This window comes from Acomys russatus, chromosome 1 (genome assembly GCF_903995435.1).
Source record: "Acomys russatus chromosome 1, mAcoRus1.1, whole genome shotgun sequence".
Classification (NCBI taxonomy): domain Eukaryota; kingdom Metazoa; phylum Chordata; class Mammalia; order Rodentia; family Muridae; genus Acomys; species Acomys russatus.
Window position 1 is genome coordinate 121264428 of NC_067137.1, and position 20293 is coordinate 121284720.

At 40.2% G+C, this 20293-nt stretch overlaps 1 gene segment (V, D, J or C); it reads right to left on the reverse strand.

The window, feature by feature from the left end:
- LOC127194936 (Ig gamma-1 chain C region secreted form-like) overlaps nt 1–20293 on the reverse strand; it is a 220430-nt gene that overhangs the window by 106210 nt on the left and 93927 nt on the right. Inside the window, 1 exon segment of the C gene segment in view lies at nt 1126–1197. Coding sequence covers nt 1126–1197 — 72 coding nt within the window.

Here is a 20293-nt window from a genome sequence, read left to right on the forward strand (position 1 = left end):
AATCACCCCTGTGCAGTTCAGGTACCGGGCTGACTCCTGGCATCACATAAGAACCAGCCATTCAAACCACTGTTCCAACTCCGTTCTGTGCCTGGGCAGAGAGCCCCTGGACTCCTATCAGTCTTCAAGGTGACCCACCTTCCAGCCTCACCTCTCAAAACCAGACAGCCACTGGCACTGGAATTGTCACTGTAAACTGACCTCCCCGAATTCATGCAAGAGTCTGATAAATCCTGGCTGGGAGTCTGCCTCAGACTTCAAGCCTCAGTTCTGGCAGACTCATCATCACATATCACCACAGACCAGCAGGCAGAGATCCCTGACCCAGACCCCTGTGTCTCAACTTGGGAACAAAGGGGTTGAATCTTGGTTCCCATTTGCAGGGAGCCTTAGTTCTGAATGCTCAAAGGTCCCCTCAAATGCAGTTAGGATAGAAGAAGGTAGGACTCACCTGAAGAGACAGTGACCAGGGTCCCCTGACCCCAGTAAGCAAAACCACAATGTGACAACCATGATAAAATTCCGGACAATAAATGTCCTTTGGCCAAAGCCCTAGGATCATCTCAGATGGATCCCAGTGAGGGACAAAGAGGGCAGGAACGAGTGGATCCCTGCCGCAAGGATGTCCAGGATGACTACAAATTCCTGGCCGTAAAGTCTGGGAGCTGAGGGTGGCTGTCTGTGTCAGCCAGGGCCCCTGAAGACCCGTTCCTGACTCCCAGGTTGTCCCTAGTCCTTCATGACCCAAAATTCAGATACACTCATTACTCCCCAAAAATGCAGAAAAATCTCTCTAAGTTGAGTAGAAGAGAGAGAGTAGAAGGACTCACCTGAGGAGACGGTGACCATGGTTCCTTGGCCCCAGTAATCAAAGTAGTCACACTATGACAGACTCTTTAAGTGAGTGTACAAAAATCCCTTCGTCTACCTGCTCAGTCTAACAACCTAAAAGCCTATCCCCTATGTCAATGTCCCTCTGCCTTCCTCTTATCCTTGGAGCAAAGATCCCATCCTTAAAGAAAAGCTTTTCAGGATGCAGAGTCTGCAGATGGCCTGTTTCAGGGAGATCTGGGACAATCTTCCCTAGTTTCAGAATGGAAGACACAGAAAGAAAGCTAGCTTTACCTGAGGAGACGGTGATCTGGGTCCCCTGGCCCCAGACATCAAAAACATTGCACAGGGACACAGTCCCTGATGCTACCCAAATGAAAACCTGACCCCCATCTGTACTGAACACGCTGGACTACACATTGATACTGCGGAGACTTGGCTAGTTGCCAGTCAGAGAAGGTAGGAGCCGATAGAGGAGATCTTACCTGAGGAGACAGTGACCATGGTTCCTTGGCCCCAGACATCAAAGTACCAGTAACACAGCCTCTGCTATGCCTCTCTCCCCATACTAAAACCATCACCACAGCCTGAGTTGTCTCATTCAAACACCACAGTGCTCAGACATAGGACTCACCTGAGGAGACGGTGACCATGGTCCCTTGGCCCCAGACATCGAAGTAGTTATATGCACGGTGAGGTGACTCTATATCCAGGCCCATACAAAACCCAGCCCAAAGTCCCTTGGAGCCTCCAGTGGACTCCAAGCCCAAGAAACTCAGCTGTTTGGTGAGACCTCCACCTTAGCTCAGCTGCATGGGCAGACCTGTAGGATGGTGTCTTTCAGGCTAGCCTGTGCTAGCATAATGAGACCCTCTAAAAACAGAAGAAGGAGCAAGGAGGGAGTTGTGTCTACCTGTACTCAGCAAACCCCGTCTGCCTGCTTTGGCCTGGGATCCTCCTCATAGTACTGGGCAGGGCACAGCGCCTTCTGATGCCTGGGATTGCTCATTCTTTTCCCATCCAGGAACCTAGGACCTGTTCACAGTAACTCCCCCCCCCCCTGCACTGTCTTCTGCCCTCCAGAAAGTTATCCTTCCTCTCAGATCTACTCTTCTTCCTCAGCTTCCTCAAGCTCCTTTACCTCCGCATAGCTGCCAGGCTGTCTGCCCCTGGAAAGTACCAAACAGGGTTTTTGTTGAGCCATGAATCACTGTGGCCCCAGCTAGCACTGTGGTTCGCCGCTCAGTCAAAACCTTACAACAGTTGCAGACCACAGTGACTCTGATTCTCAAACCTTATGCTAGCCACAGAGCATGGATATCCTGTCCCCTAAACTGTCAGACTTCTCTCTAGTCAGGGACCAATGATTTTTCTCAAAGCAATCACCAGAGGTCTGGAGCCTGTGAGGTTTTCCTTCTTTTTAAAATAAGAGCAGGTGGAGGTAGAGCTATTGCTGTCTGTCACTTGCCTGCATCTGAGTATTTATCAGCTATGGAGAAGGGTCTGTGATGGGGGTGGGGGGCAGTGCCCTTCCTTGGGCAGCCATGGAGGTACCTCATCCATCATGTGTACTCTGTAGTGCACCAGCCAGTCAGGCACTCAGACTGATCACCTCTCTTTGCTTTTTGATCCCTTCTCTATAGCAGGAAAGTGACCTAAATTAAAATCTCAGGTGTCACAGAATGTCCTGATAGTACAAAATCTCTGGTGCTTTTTCACCCATGGCCAAGCTGGACATGTCCCCTTCTGGTCACCATCAGAGCTGGTTCTCAGCAAGGGGGTGTGTGTCTCAGCTCATTCTGAGCAGTACAAGGGAGGACTTCAGTGCTCTAAGAGAAGGCTCTTTGCCAAAGCTCTCCTCCTGATGTGGGGGACAACCCAAGATAGGGGAGAGTCTATATTTACTTATGTGAGTTTGTTCAAAGCTGGGCCCTCCAAGTCAGCTGTAGGTGTTTGGGGGAGTATAGATGCTTATAGCCCCAGGTTAGGTATATGACTATGGTAAGGACCTGAGGGGCACAGATGGGTTGGAGTGAGCAGAAAGGGAGGTGACTGTCGCCTGGGGACCTGGACCTGGGGACACAGGTAGGTGGGTGTGTAGGAAAGGTGGTGTCTATGGCTTAGAGACCCAGGGACAGGGGAAAGAGGGGTGAGCAGGAGAAGGAGTGTGCCATAGTCTCAAGGCTCTCCTCCTATACTGTGACTTGGAGCTCTAGGAGTAGGGAACAGGAGAGGGCCAGCTTTCCTCATTCTCTTGGTCCCTCTCTACGGAGGAATTCTAGATCTTAGATCCTCAGGCCCCACCTCTGTTCAGAGCCTCTGTTCTCTCAGGTCTATCTTAAGTGGCCTCTCAAGAGAAGGAGGGGTAAGGTTGCCCCAGGCTCCCCAGAGAACACCTGCTTCTGCTGTAGCATCTTAGCTACTGACAGAAGCATGGAAGATGCCTTCCCAGCCCACAGTTGGGGCCCTCACGTACTTTCCTCTTTACCCACCACGGACTATTGCCTGCCTGGGTCTTAGTGCTCTCCTGTTGTGCAATATGTTTTGTCAGATGCAGTGTGACAGAATTTGACCTCCCAGAGGAAGCGCTGGCCCTTCTTGTAGCTTCCCAGCTATGCAGAGCTACTGTGGATCACGACCATACAATCAACTTACCTATTTACACTTCTGCCCTCTCTGTGGCTCTTCTGCAATGTCCATGGTCTAGGTCTGAAGATCACCTCTGCCATACCTATTGTGGGCACTGCCAGGAAAAATACATGTGTTTATTATAGTTTGCTTTTCTGTTACTGTGATAAATGTCAGAACCAAAAACAACGTGGGGAAGAAAGGGTTTATTTTACTTTATAACTTACAATTAATCTCTGAGGGAAGTCAGGGCAGAAACATAAGCAGGAGCTGAAGCAAATATTATGGAGGAATGCTGCTTATTTGATTGTTCCTTGTATCCCCTTGATATCCTTTAGCTGTTTTATTGCTCTAGCTAGGACTTCAAGTACTATGTTGAAGAGAAATGGAGAGAGTGGGCAGCCTCATTGTGACCCTGATTTCAGCGGACTTGATTTAAGTTTCTCTCCATTTAGTTTGATGTTGGCTATAGGCTTGCTGTATATTGCCTTTACTATGTGTCTTGTATGTGTCTTGTATCCCCAATCTCTCTAAGACTTTTAACATGAAAGGGTGTTGGATTTTGTCAAATGCTTTTTCAGCATCTAAAGAGATGATCATGTGTTTTTTTCTTTCAGTTTGTTTATATGGTTGATTACATTGATGGGTTTCTGTGTATTGAACACCCCTGCATGCCTGGGATGAAGCCTACTTGGTCATGATGGATGAGATTTTTGATGTGATGTTGGATTCAGTTTGCCAGAATTTTACTGAGTATTTTTGCATCACTGTTCATAAAGAAAATTGGTCTGCAATTCTATTTCTTCGTTGAGTCTTTGTGTGCCTTAGGTATTAAGGTGACTGTGGCTTCATAGAATGATTTTGGTAGTGATCCTTCCATTTCTATTTTGTGGAATAGTTTGCGGAATATTGATATTAGTTCTTCTTTGAATGTCTGGTAGAATTCTGTGTCCTAGGTTTTTTTGTTTGGGAGACTTGATGACTGCTTCTATTTCCTTAGGGGATATAGGATTATTTAATTTGTTTGCCTGATCTTGATTCAACTTTGGTAAGTGGAATTTATCAAGAAAACATTCCATATCACTTAGATTTTCAAATTTTGTGGCATATAGGCTTTTGAAATAAGACCTAATGATTCTTTGGATTTCCTCAGCGTTTAGTTAGTTTGGCTCAGGTTTGTCTATCTTGTTAATTTTCTCAAAGAACCAGCTCTTGGTTTCTTTGAATTGTTTTCTTTGTTTCTAACTCATTGATTTCAGGCCTGAGTTTGATTATTTCTAGCCATCTACTCCTCTTGGGTGTGTCTGCTTCTTTTTTCCCCTAGGGTTTTCAGGTGTTCCATTAGGTTGCTCATGTGCAATGTCTCCAATTTCTTTATGAAGGCACTTAGTGCTATGAATTTTCCTCTGAGCACTGTTTTCATTGTGTCTCAAAACTTTGGATTTGTTGTGCATTCATTTTCACTGAATTCCAGGAATTCTTTTTTATTAAATAATTTTAAAATACACATTTATATTATTACACACACTTATGTATGTGTGTGTGTGCATGGATGTGTGCGTGTGTGTATGTGTTACATTCATAGTGTTTGGCTTTTTGTATTTGGCAACCTTGAAGAAAACATCTTTCCTATCTTGGTGAGTCTAAAATTCTGAATGTATATCAATATCTATTATATCTCTTCATTATCAACTTGAAACATCTATCTAGACCTAAAAACATCTTAACCCTTATGCAACTAAGCTTAAGTGTAAGACTAAACTATCTGATCTTCAACCACTTCAGACACTTGAGAAGGAATAAAAATTAGTTACCTGAGTATACAGTGAGTACAGGTTAGCAGCTTCCCAAATGAGAAGATGACAGACACGGTTTGCTGCCTGAACATTCACTCAAAATTCTCTATAACATTGGAGCATCATCTTCAGTCTTCTGGCTTAATATATCTGACAGACATATTTCTGAAGCAGACACTATTGAGGACTTGCTTACCCTGTCTTGGCAGAGTTTGGCTGCCGACTCTGCCTGCATCCAAGCTTGCCCATTTTTAGGCAGAATTCGGTCTGTGGCAGAAGCGAGGACATTTCACTCAGTGGATTGTTTGCCACATTTGATGCCATCTCCATAAGGAGGTTCTTTGATGCTTATCATCTTGAGGTAGGCTGAGTGTTTCCAGGAGTTAAACTGTCTCATTATAAATGTACCTTTGAAATAACAAAAACATCTTTAAGTGCCATATTCTGAGGTTTTGGAACTATTTTACCTTATCTTTATATAGAATCATATCTATCTGCTAAACTTAGGATGTATATTCTTGTGATAAAAATAGACTAGTAATTGATATGACCATTATTTGATCAACTAACAATTAACTTGTATAACTTATTTATTCTAAACCTTGTATTATAATTATAATTGAGTTGTATAGGTACAATAACATATATTAGAGTAGAAGTATATATATGTAAATGTATGTATAAGTATATATATGTATATAAACACACATATATACATATATATATATAGTGTGTGAATAATTTTAAATTTGAATTTTATACTATTGTATCTAAAGTTAAACTTATTTTGCATCTATATACAAAATGCTATACCAGTAAATTAAAAGTAACCTTGTGAATAGCAATTAAGGCCTTAAGTAGAGGATTAGATTGAATAATCTACTTTTTGTCCTATCATCCCTATATATTTTTAAATTCTCCCTTCTTTCTCTTCAACCCCTATGTCCAAAGCTAAGAATGAAAGATAAAGGAAAGGAGAGACATCCCTGAGTCCAAGCTTGTTTTCTCTCTAAATAAGACCAATAATAACTTATAACCAACTCCCATTGAAAATAACCCTCAAACCCCTTCCCAGAGCTAGCCAAGGATCAGAATATTCTCCACGGTTGAGTGGAGTGTGTGATATGACTTTCTCACGTGCTCTGGCGCCTCACATTTGACCATGCCCCCTGGAGGGGGAGACCTGGTGGCACTCAGAGGAAGGACAGCAGGTTACCAAGAAGAGACTTGATACCCTATGAGCATATACAGGGGGAGGTAATCCCCCTCAGGAACAGTCATAGGGGAGGGGAATAATGGGAAAATGGGGGGGGGGGAGGAATGGGAGAATACAAGGGATGGAATAAACATTGAGATGTAACAAGAATAAATTAATAAAAAAAAAAAAGAAAAAAAAAAAGAAAAGAAAATAACCCTCTATAGCCTAAGGAAACAACTAAAGACCTCCCAATGCCCCTTAAAAGAAATGGGGCATCATTCTCTTAAGGTTTCTTCTGGATGATTTGGGACAAATAATACCTTTGAAGGGGCCCAAATAAAATTGGAGAAAATGGTTAAACAAGCCAGGAATAGCATTTACATTCTAGTTTCTAAATGTTGAGGAAGTCCAGGCTTAATTAGAATCCTGTGCAGGACAGTCAGAAATGCTGAACCAATTAGGATTGGAAACTTTCTTTGAAGCTGTCCTGGGAGCTGTCCTGTTCTGGTGAGGACCAGCAACTGAAGCATTTTGTGCTGGAGCATGAAGGATGCAGGATGTCAGTGTCCAACATGCTGAGAGAATGAATCCTGTCAGATCTGACCCAGCATCAGTGTGTAGTTCTTTTGTTCTGAGAACATATAATTTCTCAAAAGCGTTATACAGTCCTAAGGTTATAAATGTATGAGGTGCACATGATGCACAGAACAATTAAGGCTGGTTCTCTGCTCTTTGTATGTGCAGAAAAAAAGACATCTGTAAATCTTTATTCATGGCATATGAAGAATGAAATCTAATAATAATTTACAGGGATTCTGTAACCAACAAGAAGCATTATCTTTGCATAGACAGTCATGTCTCAGCCTGTCTCCAAGTTACTTTTATGTAGTGGGATTAGCAATATAAGATTCCTGTTTATTTTGCAGTTTGAATTCTTCACACCCTGATTGTATCTCCCTCCCTCCCTCACCTTATCCCCCTCCCCTAGTCCTCAGAAGAATTCTAGGAAGTCTTTTTTTTTCTTTCTTTCTTTCATCACTGACCCAGTTGTCATTGAGTAGGATGTTGTTCAGTTTCCATGTGTTTGTATGTTTTTTGTTATTTCTATTGTTGTTGATGCTCAGCTTTAGACTTGGTGGTCTGATAGGATGCACGTGATTATTTCAATTTTTTGCTATCAATTGAGGCTTGCTTTGTGACTGATTATATGGTCAGTTTTGGAGAAGGTTCTGTGTGGTGCTGAGAAGATGCTATATTCTTTTGCATTTGGGTGAAAAGTTCTGTAGATGTCTGTTAGGTCTATTTGATTCATGACCTCTGTTAGAATAATCATTTCTTTATTTAGTTTCTGCCTCAATGGTCTGTGGTTGGTGAAAGTGGGGTGTTGAGGTCTCCCACTATTGTTTTTTTCTAAAGATTTTATTTTTTGGCATCATTTATATTATTACATATAAATAAAAATTACATGCAGCAGGAAGAACCATGAGGCAATCAGGGATCATATGAGTGCTACACTCATGGTGTTTTGGCTAATTGTATTTGGCAACCTTGGAGAAAACATCTTTCCTATCTTGGTGATTCTAAAGTTCTGAATGAGAATCAGTATCTATCACATCTCATCTCTGTCAATGTAAAACATCTATCGAGACCTAAAAACATCTTAACTCTTAAACAACTAAGGTTAATTGTAAGACTGAACTATCTGGTCTTCAATTCTATCAGAGACTTGAGAAGGAATGAAACTTAATTACTTGAGTGAACCGGAAGTGCAGGTTAGCAGCTTCTAAAGTGAGGGGGAAAAAGAGGCAGAGACAGTTTGTTACCTGAACAGTCACCCAAAACTCTCTGTTACATTTGAGAATCATCTTCAGCCTTATGACCCAATATATCTGACAGACATATTTGTGAGGCAGGAACTTTTGATAACTTGCTTACCCTGTCTTGGCAGAGTTTGGCCATTGACTCTGCCAAGCTTGTCCATTTTCAGGCAGAATTCTGTCTGTGCCAGAAACAAGGATGTTTTGCCCAGCGACTTGTTTGCCACATTTGAAGCCATCTCCATAAGGAGGTTCTTTGATGCTCATCATCTTCTTGAGGTAGTCTGGATGTTGCCAGGAGTTAACCTGTCTCATTGCCAAATAATCTTTAAAATATTAAAAGCCGTATTCTGTAGGTCTCTGAGGCTTTGAAGATCTCATTTAACTATTTTACCTTATCTATAGGATCATATCTATCTGTCACACCTAGGATGTATATTCTTGGGATAAAAATAGACTAGTAGTTGACATGACCAAGTAAGCTTCAATGAGGGGTCTCCCATTATTAATGTGTTTGGGCTGATGTGTTATTTAAGCTTTAAAAGTGTTTCTTTTAAGAATGCGGCTGCCCTTGTATTTGTGGCATAGATATTTAGGATTGTGATGCCCTTTTGGCGCATTTTTCCTTGATGAGCACGAAGTGTCCTTCCCCATCTTTCTTGATTAATTTTAAATGAAAGTCTATTTTATTAGATATTAGAATTCCTACTCTAGCTTGCTTCTTGGGTCTGTTTACTTGGAAAATCTTTTTCCAGCCCTTTCCTCTCAGGTAATGTTTATCTTTGTAGCTGGTGTGTGTTTCTTGTATGCAGTAGAACGTATGATCTTGTTTTTGTCATCCATTCTGTTAGTCTGTGTCTTTTTATTGGAGAGTTGAGGCCACTGATGTTTAGAGATATTAGTGACCAATGATTGTTGCATCCTTTTATGTGGAGTTGGTGGTGATTGTGTGTGCCTGTATCTGTTTCGGTTTTGCTGTTGTGAGATTATCTATATACTGTGTTTCCTTGGTGTAGTTGACCTCATTGTGTTGGGATTTTCCTTCTAATATCTTCTGTAGAGCTGGGTTGGTGCATAGATATTGTTTAAATTTGGTTTTGTCACAGAATATCTTGTTTTCTCCATCTATAGTGATTGAAAGTTTTTCTGGATCTAGTAGTCTGGGTCGGCATCTGTGGTTTCGTCTTGTCTGAATGACATCAGCCCCAGTTCTTCTGGCTTTCATGGTCTCTGTGGAGAAGTTAGGTGTGATTCTGATAGGTCTGCCTTTATATATTACTTGGCCTTTCCCCCTTGCTGCTTTTAATATCCTTTATTTTTTCTGAAGATTTAGTGTTTTGGTTATTATGTGGTGGGAGGAATTTCTTTTCTGGTCTAGTCTAGTTGCTGTTCTGTAGGCTTCTTGTATATTTATCAGCATTTCTTTCTTTAGGTTGGAAAAGTTTTCTTCTAATATTTTCATGAAAATATTTTCTGGTCCTTGGAACCTGGCATCTTCTTTTTCATCTATTCCTATAATCCTGAGATTATGCCTTTCATTCCATGGTGTCCTTGATTTCTTGGATGTTTTGTATCACAAATTTTTCTGTTTTAATATTTTTACTTGAGAGATGTATAATGTCTTCTATTGTATCTTCAGGCCTGAGACTCTCTCCTCCATTGTTAAATTCTGTTGGCAATACTTACCTGTTCAATTCCTGATCTCTAAGTTTTCGATTTCCAGGGTTTTCTCAGTTTGTGTTTTCTTTTTTTCTTTAAGTAATTTATTCAGATTACATCTCAATAGTTATCCTCTCACTTGCACCTTCCTGTTCAGTCTGTGTTTTCTTAATTGATTCTAATTCAAGTTTTGATGTTTTGAACAGCTTTACTCATTTCCGTCACCTGTTTGGTTGTGGTTTCCTGTTTCTCCTTGATGGCTTCTATTCATTTGTTTGTATTTTTCTGTAATTCTTGGAAGGATCTATTAATTTCTTCTTTATAATTCTCAAATAACTGTATAAGCATAGCTTTAAGATCATTTCCCTCAGATTCAGCTGCATTAGAATGTCCATTGTTGCCTGGCAATTTTGGTGGAGCCATGCTGTGCTGGGTTTTGTTGGTTGTCTTCTTACTCTTTCTCTTAGCCATCTTCTAAGCTGGCAGTCAAGGGGGCGAGTCCCTTTAGAAGGCAGCTGCTTTGTTTACTGATTTGGCAGACACTGTCCTCCTGGAGCTAGATTCATCTGAGCTTTTCGTCTGAGATCTGCCACCTGCCATCTGGGACTCAACAGGTTTCCTCTGACTGCTTGTTCTCCTCAGAGGGATCAGCAGCAGCAGAACAGTAGCTTGGGGCCAGAATGCTGTATTGGTTTCACTGTGCTGATCCTCTGTTCTTCAGGGGCCTATACTCGCTCCAGTACTCGGAACCAGTGCATGGTGCTTGGAGCTTGTGATTCCCGACCCCAGGGGACATCTGGCCAGGATGGGGGTGGGGTGGTTGGTCTGATCTTCCCCAACTGTTCATACGGAGGAGCTCCAGAGTTGATATTTTGGATCAGTAGCCCATTCACTTACTGCTCTGTCACTGTGCTGACCCATCCTCTGTTCCCTAGGGATCCATCACTCACTCCAGTATCCAGCAGAGTGCAGGGTGCTTGAGGTTTGTGACTCCTGAACCAGGGGGATGCCCAGCTGTGATGGGGGTGGGGGAACTGCTTCTGATTCTCCCCAACTTTTCAGTCTGAGAAGTCCCCAGGTCTGTGTTTTGTACCAGCAGCCCATTCATTCACAGGGTCATTGTGCCAGTCCTTTGTTTCCAAGGGTTCTTGTACTCGCTCCAGTATTTATAGGCATGTAGGGTGCTCGAAGTTTGTGACTTCCGAAACAGAGCTTTTCCAGCTGTGATGGGGGTGGGGTGGGGGGAGTTGGTGCTGCTGGGTTGTGCCCTTCAGTTGGTTTCACAGTCTCTTTTCCTCTGTTCTCTCGACATGGTAAATAGTGGGCACTGCCATCTTGGAATCCTCCTGAGCCTTTTAAAATTGCTTCTTGGCCATTTGAGATAACTCTGTTGAGGATCCTGTTTATCTCCATATCCCATTTTTAATTGGGGTATATTGTTTGTTGGTGTTTATTATTTTGAGTTCTTTATATAATTTGGATATTAGCCCATTGTTGGTTGTGCAATCAGTGAAGATCTTTTCCCAGTCCATAGGCCATCACTTCATTCTATTGATAGTGTCCTTGGCCTTACAGAAGCTTTTCAGTTTCCTGAGGTCCCAGTTATTAATTGTTGATCTTAGAGCCTGAGCTGTTGGTGTTCTGTTCAGGAAGTTGTCTCCTGTGCCAGTGAGTTCAAGGTTCTTCATCATTTTCTCTTTTAATTAGTGTATCTAGTTTTATGATTAGGTCTTTGATCCTCTTGGATTTGAGTTTTGTGCAGGGTCATAAATATGGATCTATTTTATATTTTTCTACATGTAGACACCCAGCTATACCAGTGCCATTTATTGAAGATACTCTCTTTTTTTCCAGTGTATGATTTTAGTTCTTTTGTTAAAAATGAAGTTTCCATGGGTGTGTGGGTTTATTTCTGGGTCTTTGATTTGATTCCATTGATCCACCAGTCTATTTATATGCCAGTACCATGCAGTTTTTATTACTATTACTCTGTAGTATGGCTTGAAGTCCAGGATAGAAATACCTCCAGAAGGGTCTTTTAAAAAATTTGTATAAGATTGTTTTAGTTATTATGAGTTTTTGTTTTTTCACATGAAGTTTATAATTGTTCTTTCACGGTCTTTAAAGGTATATTTAAAGAACTATGTTCATATTTTGATGGGAATTACATTGAAATTGCAGATTGATTTTGGTAAGATGACCATTTTTACTATTAATCCTATTGATTCATGAGCATGGGACATCATTCCATCTTTTGATATCTTCTTCAATTTCTTTCTTTAGACACTTGAAGTTTTTATCATACATGTCTTTGACTTGCTTGGTTAGATTTATGTCAATATGCTTTATATTATTTGTGGCTATTGTGAAGGCCGTAGCTTCCCTAATTTCTTTCTGGACGCTTTAGTCATTTGTATATAGGAGGGCTACTAATTTTTTTTTGAATTAATCATGTATCCTGCCACTTGGCTAAAGGTGTTTATCAGCTGTAGGAGGTCTCTGGTGTAATTATGGGGGTTACATATGTATACTATCATATTATCTATGAATAGCAACATTTGGACTTCTTCCTTTCCAATTTGTATCCCCATTCATTTTCTTTAGTCGCCTTACTGCTGCTCTAACTAGAACGTCAAGCACTATATTGGAGAAATAGGGAGAGAGTGGGTAGCCTTGTCTTGTCCCTAATTTTAGTAGAATTTCTCTGAGTTCCTCTCCATTTAATTTGATATTAGCTATTGGCTTGTTGTATATAGCCTTTATTGTATTTAGGTATGGATCTTATATCCCTGATCTCTGCAAGACATTCATCATGAAGTGTTGTTGGATTTTGTCAAAGGCTTTTTCTGCATCTAATGAGATGATCATGTGATTCTTTCAGCTTGTTTATATGGTAGATTACATCGATGGATTTTCATATATTGAACTATCCCTGCATCCATGGGATGAAGCCTACTTGGTCATAGTGGATGATATATTTTAAGGGTTCTTTGATTAGGTTTGTGAGTATTTTATTGAAAAAATTTGCATTAATTTTCATGAGTGAAATTGGTCTGAGATTCTTGCTCTTCATTGAGTTTTTGTGTAATTTGAGTATCAGAATGACTGTGGCTTCATAGAATGAGTTTGGTCATGTTCCTTCTGTTTCTATTTTATGGGATAGTTTCAAGAGTATTGGTAATAGCTCTTCTTTGAATGTCAGTTAGAATTCTGTGGTAAAACCTTCTGGCTCTAGGTTTTTTTTATTAGGAAACTTTTAATGAGTGTGTCTATTTCCTTAGTGGCTATAGGACTGTTTAAACTGTTTACCTGATCTTAACTTTGGTAAATGAAATCTATGAAGAAAATCACCCATTTCTTTTAGAGTTTCCAATTTTGTGGAATACAGACATTTGAAGCAAGACCTAGTGATTCTTTGGATTTCCTTAGTGTCTGTTGTTATGTCCCCCTTTTCATTTTGATTTTGTTAATTTGGATACTCTCTGCCTGTTTTTTTTAGTTAGTTTGGCTAAAGATTTGTCTGTATTGTTGATTGTCTCAAAGAACCAGCTCTTGGTTTTATTGATTCTTTGTATCTAATTTTTGTTTCCAATGTTTGTTTCCAATTCATTGATTTTTCAGCCCTGAGTTTCATGATTTCCTGTGGTCTACTTGTCTTTGGTGTGTTTGCTTCATTTTGTTTTAGAGCATTTAGGTGAGCTGTTAAGTTGCTAGTATGTGGTCTCTCCAGTTTCTTTTGGAGGTGCAAAAGGTTATGTTCTTCACTCTCAGTACTGCTTTCATTGTGTCCCATTAGTTTGGGTATGTTGTGCCTTCATTTTCATTGAATTTTAGGAAGTCTTCAGTTTATTTTTTTATTTCAAGCCAGACTTAGAAGTCATTGAGTAGGGAGATGTTCAGTTGTCATGAGTTTGTAGGATTTCTGTTGTTTCTGATGTTGTTGAGTTCCAGATTTAATACATGGTGGTCTGATAAGATGCAAAGGTTTTTCCCCCCATCTTCTTGTATCTATTGAGGTTTGCTTTGTGACTGAGTACATGATTAATTTTGGAGAAAGTTCTCTGAGGTGCTGAGAAGGTATATTCTTTTGTGTTTGGGTGAAATGTTCTGTAGATATCTGATAGGTCCATTTGACTCATGATGTCTATTTTTTTCATTATTTGTGAGAGGGAGTGTTGAAGTCTCCCACTATAAATGTGTGGGGTTTGATGTGTGATTTAAACTTTAGTAATGTTTCTTTTATGAGTGTGGGTGACCCTGAGTTTGGGGCATAGATGTTCAATATTGAGATGTAATTTTTGTGTATTTTTTCTTTGACGAATATGACGTGTCCTTGCCCATCTCTTTTGATTAGTTTTGGTTCAAAGTCTATTTTATTAGATACTAGAATGGCTACTGCAGCTTGCTTCTTGAGTCTGTTTGTTGGAATACATCTTTCCAGCTCTTTACTCTGAGGTAATGTTTAACTTTTTTACTGAGGTCTATTTCTTGTATGCAGCAGAATGATGGGTCTTGTGTTTGCATCCCTTGTGTTAGCCTGTGTCTTTTTATTGGGGAGATTAGTTCATTGGTGTTGAGAGATATTAATGACAAATGGTTGTTAATTACTATTACTTTGATGTTTGTGGTGGTAGTATGTGTGTGTGTTTCCTTTCTTTTGGTTTTGCATATGTGGGGTTATTTATTTCCTATGTTTTCCTGGGTGTAGTTAGCCTCCTTGCATTGGATTTTTCCTTCTAGTGTGTTCTGTAGGACTGGATTTGTGGCTAGGTACTGTTTAAACTTGGTTTTGCTGTGGAATATCTTCTTTTCTCTACCTATGGTGATCTAAAGGTTTTCTGGGTATAGTAATGTGTTTGGCATTTGTAGTCTCTTAGTGTCTGCATGACTTCCATTCAGACCTTTCTGGCTTTCATAGTCTCTGTTGAGAAGTCAGGTGTAATTCCAATGGGTTTGACTTTATATGTGACTTGGCCTCTTCCCCTTGCAGTTTTTAATATTCTTTCTTTGTTCTGTACATTTAGTGTTTTGATTATTATGTGGTGGGAGTATTTTCTTTTCTTGTCCAATCTATTTGGAGTTCTGTAGGTTTCTTGTATGTTTATCAGCATTTCTTTTTTTAGGTTGGGAAATTTTTCTTCTAAGATTTTCTTGAAAATATTTTTGGGCTGTGGAGCTTGAAGTCTTCTCCTTCTACTCCTATTAAGGTAGAGTTTGATCTTTTCATTTTGTGACAAATTTCTTGGATGTTTTGTGACAGAAACTTTTTAGTTTTAGCATTTTCTCTGACTGATGTATTTTCTACACTTGAGGTTCTCTCTTCCATCTCTTGTATTCTGTTGGTGTTGTTTGAGTCTGAAATTCCTGTACTTTTTCCTAGTTTTCCAACTCTAGGATTGCTTCCTATTGTGTTTTCTTTGTGGATGACATAGGAAAACCAGGAGGTTCAATCTCTTCTCTGCTGTTGGAAAGGATTGCAGAGTTAGTGACTCAACAAGAGAGTTTGTTTATAAAGTTTGAAATGCCTGAAAAACAAAAAGTTCCAGAGAGAAGAAAAAGTTCAGGATTGGTGTCTTTTTCAAAATTTGTATTTTGTTTTTTATTTTAATTAATTAATTAATTATCAGATTACATCTCAATTGCTTCCTCCTCACTTGTATCATCCCATTCCTCCCTCCTGCTTTCACCTTATTCCCCTCCCCTAGATCGGTCTGTGACTGAAAGGGACCTCCTCCCTACCATACGGTCATAGACTATCAAGTCTCATCTTGGCAGCCTGCTTATCCTTACTCTGAGTGCCACCAGGCCTCCCCACCAAGGGGAAGTGGTCAAATATAGGGCACTAGACTTCATGACAGAGTCAATCCCTGATCTCCACATAACCGTGGAGAATGTCCTATCCCCTAGATCTGAGTAGAGGTTCAATGTTTACTGCGTGTATTGTCCTTTGTTGGTGCAGTAGTTTGAGCAGACCGCCCTGGGTCCAGATCCGCCCATCATGATGTTCTTCTTGTAGGTTTCTAGGACCCTCTGGATCCTTCTATTTCCCCATTCTCCCCTACTTCTCTCACTTAGAGTCCCATTAGGAAGTCCTCACATCTATCCCAATCTCTTGGTAAGTAAAGACTTTAATTGGACATGCCTTTTGGGCTAGTGTCCAGTTATAAGTGAGTATATATGATATGAGTCTTTCTCAGGATTGGTATCTTAAAGTAGAAATTAGTTGCAGAATGAAAGAGTGAAGGCAAGTAGTTTCGAAGGCAGATTGCATCCTTCCCTGCTCCATGCATTTTCACTGCTATGTGCCAGAAGCCCCTGACTGAGGCAAGGGCCAGGAAGAACAGCAGGCTCTACAGAACAAAAGGGGTTATACAGAGCCAGGTGCACTGCCACAGAGGTTTCCTGGAGCCACAAAGGCACCTTTAGCTTTCCCAGCATTTGTACAACAGATACCTCCTAATGATGATGGCAACACTTACGATGAGATGACATGGAATCCAACAGAAATGTTAGTCTTAAAGCATTTTAAAAAGTGCATTGTGTCATCTGGGATGCATTCCCCTTTTTCTAATATTGGTGGAGATTGGTGTCATCTGCGTTAGAAGCAATTACAATGGTTGCTGTGGTGCGGAGATGAAACTACAAAAAAGGACTAGCATAACATATCAGGGGGATAAATGTTAATGATCAACTGCTTGGTGAAGGATGTCATGCTGACCTACAAGAACAAATTCAATTTGATGACATTGTGATAGAACAATGTCACTGTGCAGTGTTAAGAGCTTGGGATTGGGTCGAAGAGGCAGGTAAGAGATCTACTTTATTTACTGAGGTAATACAAGGCCCTGGAGAAACCTTCACAGACTCTACTTATAGAGATAGATTTCAGCTATAAGCAGAGCTGTGTCATACCCTGTTGTCAGACAGCAGTTGTTACAGACTTTGGCATTTGAAAATGAACATAGTGAATGTCAGAGTGTAAATAGACCATTAAAAGCCGAGCAGCCCCAATAGATGGATGGATAAGAGACACAAATGGTTCTCAGGACCATCATGCCAATATCAAAAGACAGGCCCTAGCTAGAGGTCTCAGATATCAAACCACACAGTGTTTTAATTGTGGTGACTTTGGCCATTTACAAAGAAATTGTAGGGTTAAAAGCTCCAGACCTCAAAATAAGAGGTGTATTGACTCTGGGGAAAACGGTACTTGAAATGAGAACAAGGAGACTCTGGGCATAATGGCAATGGCATGCCAAAACTTCCAGGGTGTTGTAGCTGCTGTGTGAAGGGAAAACATTGGTCTTTGGGCTGCAAATGCAAGAGAGATTTAAGAGGTAATCTCTTGCCATCCGGAAAGCAAAACAAGAGGCCTGTCCATTCATCTATTGGGGCTGCTCCTGGCCCCACAGCAAACAATATGAGCCATCTTTCTTTGGTCAGCCTGGAGGTAACAAGCTGGCAGAAAGACAAAAACTAGGTGTTGATGATTTAATGCATGCTACTGAAGGCAGTGTGGCTTTGGATCTGGCCTCAGATAAATCTCTTACACTCCAAAGGTCGAATGCTACAAAATAACATTTATGGACCTTTACCTTCAGGGACAGTAGGAATAATCTTGGGAAGTGGTGGATTAACTTCTCAAGGCCTTATTGTGCTTCCAGGTATTATAGATGGGGATTTCAAGGAAGAAATTAAAATCATGAAATATGTAAAATTATATTAAAAGGAGATGCAAAATAATTCAGAGAATAGACTTTCTCAGCTGTTACTGTTTCCTTACATCAAGCACAAAGCCACTGCAGTAGAAAGAAAAGGTGCATTAGGGGATAATGGAAGACCTGTGTTCTGGCAAACAATGGTTAACGATCAGAGACCCAAATTAATGGTATAAATGAATGATGTTGAAACAGAAGCTTGGTGGGTACAAGAGCAGATGTGTGTGTACCTTCTCAACAGTCTTGGAGTCCAGACTGTCCACTTCAGAAGGTGTATACATGGTTTATTGTAATTGGCAAATCATCTCAAACAAGGCAAGGTGCACAATGGAATAAATGTTGGGACCAGAGGGACAAACAGGGAAGTTTATGGGATGATGCACCCATACATTTAGGGGAAGGGATCTTTTACAACAATGGGGTACTCATATTAATATGCCTGCAGTCCCAGACACAGACCATGATGAAATTAGGGGTGAAAGCATAGATGTTCCTGGGGAAGATCTTGATATGTGTAATCATGAACAATCACAAGTTGTGCCCATTGTCCAAACACAGGATATCAGAGGGACTGAGTTTCCAGTTTATAAAGAGGCCATTGCTGGCATACCAACAACCTTGCCCCTAAAATCGTTGTCAGACAGACATGTGTGGCAAGAACAGTGGCCATGACAAAAGAAAAATTGCAGGCTCTCCAGCAACTAGTACAAGAGCTGCTGGAGGCTCCCTATATAGAAGAGTCTACCAGCCAATGGAATTCTGTGTTTGTTGTAATAAAAAGAAAAGTCAGGAAAATGGAGAATGGCAATGGATTTGAGAGCAGTGAATAGAGTAACTCAACAGACGGGTCCTTTACAGCCTGGGATTCCCTCGCCCTCTTTGTTACCTAGATCATGGCCTATAATAATAATTGACTTAAGGTTTGATTTTTCACAATACCCTTGCATGATCACGATGGGGAAAGGTTTGCTTTCTCAGTACCTACTCTGAACAACAATGGTACAATAAGAAGATACCATTAGGAGGTACTTCCACAGGGAATGTTAAATAATTCAACTTTATGTCAATACTTTGTGCAACAACCATTAAAAATAATTCATAGGCAGTTTCCTCAGTCTACCTTTTACCATTACATGGATGATATTTTGTTGGCTTATTCTGAAGCAAATACTTTAGAAAAAATGTTTAAAGAAACAACAAAGAATTTTGCCATGCTTGGGGTTACAAATTGCCCCAAGTATGGTAGATAATGATTTACGTTCAGAATTTCAGACTCCCCAAGATAGGAAATATGTTTTCTTCAAGGTTGCCAAATACAAATAGCCAGGGCACTATGAATGCAACATTTATATAATTCCTGATTGTTTGGTGGTTCTTCTTGCTGTAGGGAGTTTATTGTATATACATGTAATAATATAACTGTGTATGTAAAAATAAAAATAAAAAGGTATCTTATATATGTGTTTAATGTTCTAAAGTATATTAATGTTATGCATGTTATGTGTTGTTTACATAATACACCTATAAGTTATATGTTGGAAGTGATGAAATACTATTTGTACTCATTAGAAGAAAATATTCATTGCTCCTTCCGTACTCACACATGGAGGGATTTCTACAAGGATGATACGTTTTCCTTGGGTTGTTTCATTTTTTCCTTAGGAAAGTGGCAACCTTTGTGAGTAGGAGAGCTAGAAAGAGAAACGCCTGGACACTACCTTTCCAATTTGAAGCAGAACTGCCTGCAGAGATGATGTGTCCCATCACAGCTACCTCTTAAGGACTTTGCCAGCCCATCTACCTGCAAGGCGAGTCTGCTGGTTCCCAGCTAAAACACTGAAAACATCACTTGGAACAGTTCTGAAGCCAGATCCTCCAACCAGCTTTATCAGTAAAAACTATCCTATTTAGCTATTTCAAGTGATCCCCGTTGTGGGATAGACATAGGCTTCTTGTCTTGAACACCTCAAACCTGTACAACTACCCAAATAAATGACAGTAGAAAAAAATGAAGACATACATAGAAAAAATTCTAAATTAAATATAAAAGGTAGACTAACACTGTGTCAATTGTCAGGAACAGGCCCAGCTGATATTTACTGCCTCTTACTAATTTTGAGCTTATGTCATTGTGGGTAATCAACGATGATTGGCAAAGAGGTTGCAGTAACTACTTGGGAAAAATTAATAATAAATACCTGAAAAGCAACCATGTAAGTTTATAAAAGGAGCTAATTGAATCCTTGCACCTATTGTAAAGAGAACACCAAGTCCAGAGGCACCAACATTTTATACTAGTGCAAATGAGAAGGGAATGGCAGGTTATAAGTCAGATAAAACAACCAAGGTGATCAAAAACTTCTGTACCTCAGTTCAAAAATCAGAAATGCATGCAATCCTTATGGTGCTATTAGATTTTCCTGAATCTTTCAATGAAATAGCTGACTCTCAATATGCAGAAAGCACTGTTTTGGATATATAGAAACTGCTGACTTTACTACTGATAACTCAGAATTGACTTTGCTATCTATGAAATTGCAACAAGCCATCAGAAGTAGAAGCTATACATTGTTTATATCACTCATATTCGGTCTCCTACACGTAGAGCAGCTTTTGGAAGTGGAGGCAGAGATGGCATGAAAGAGA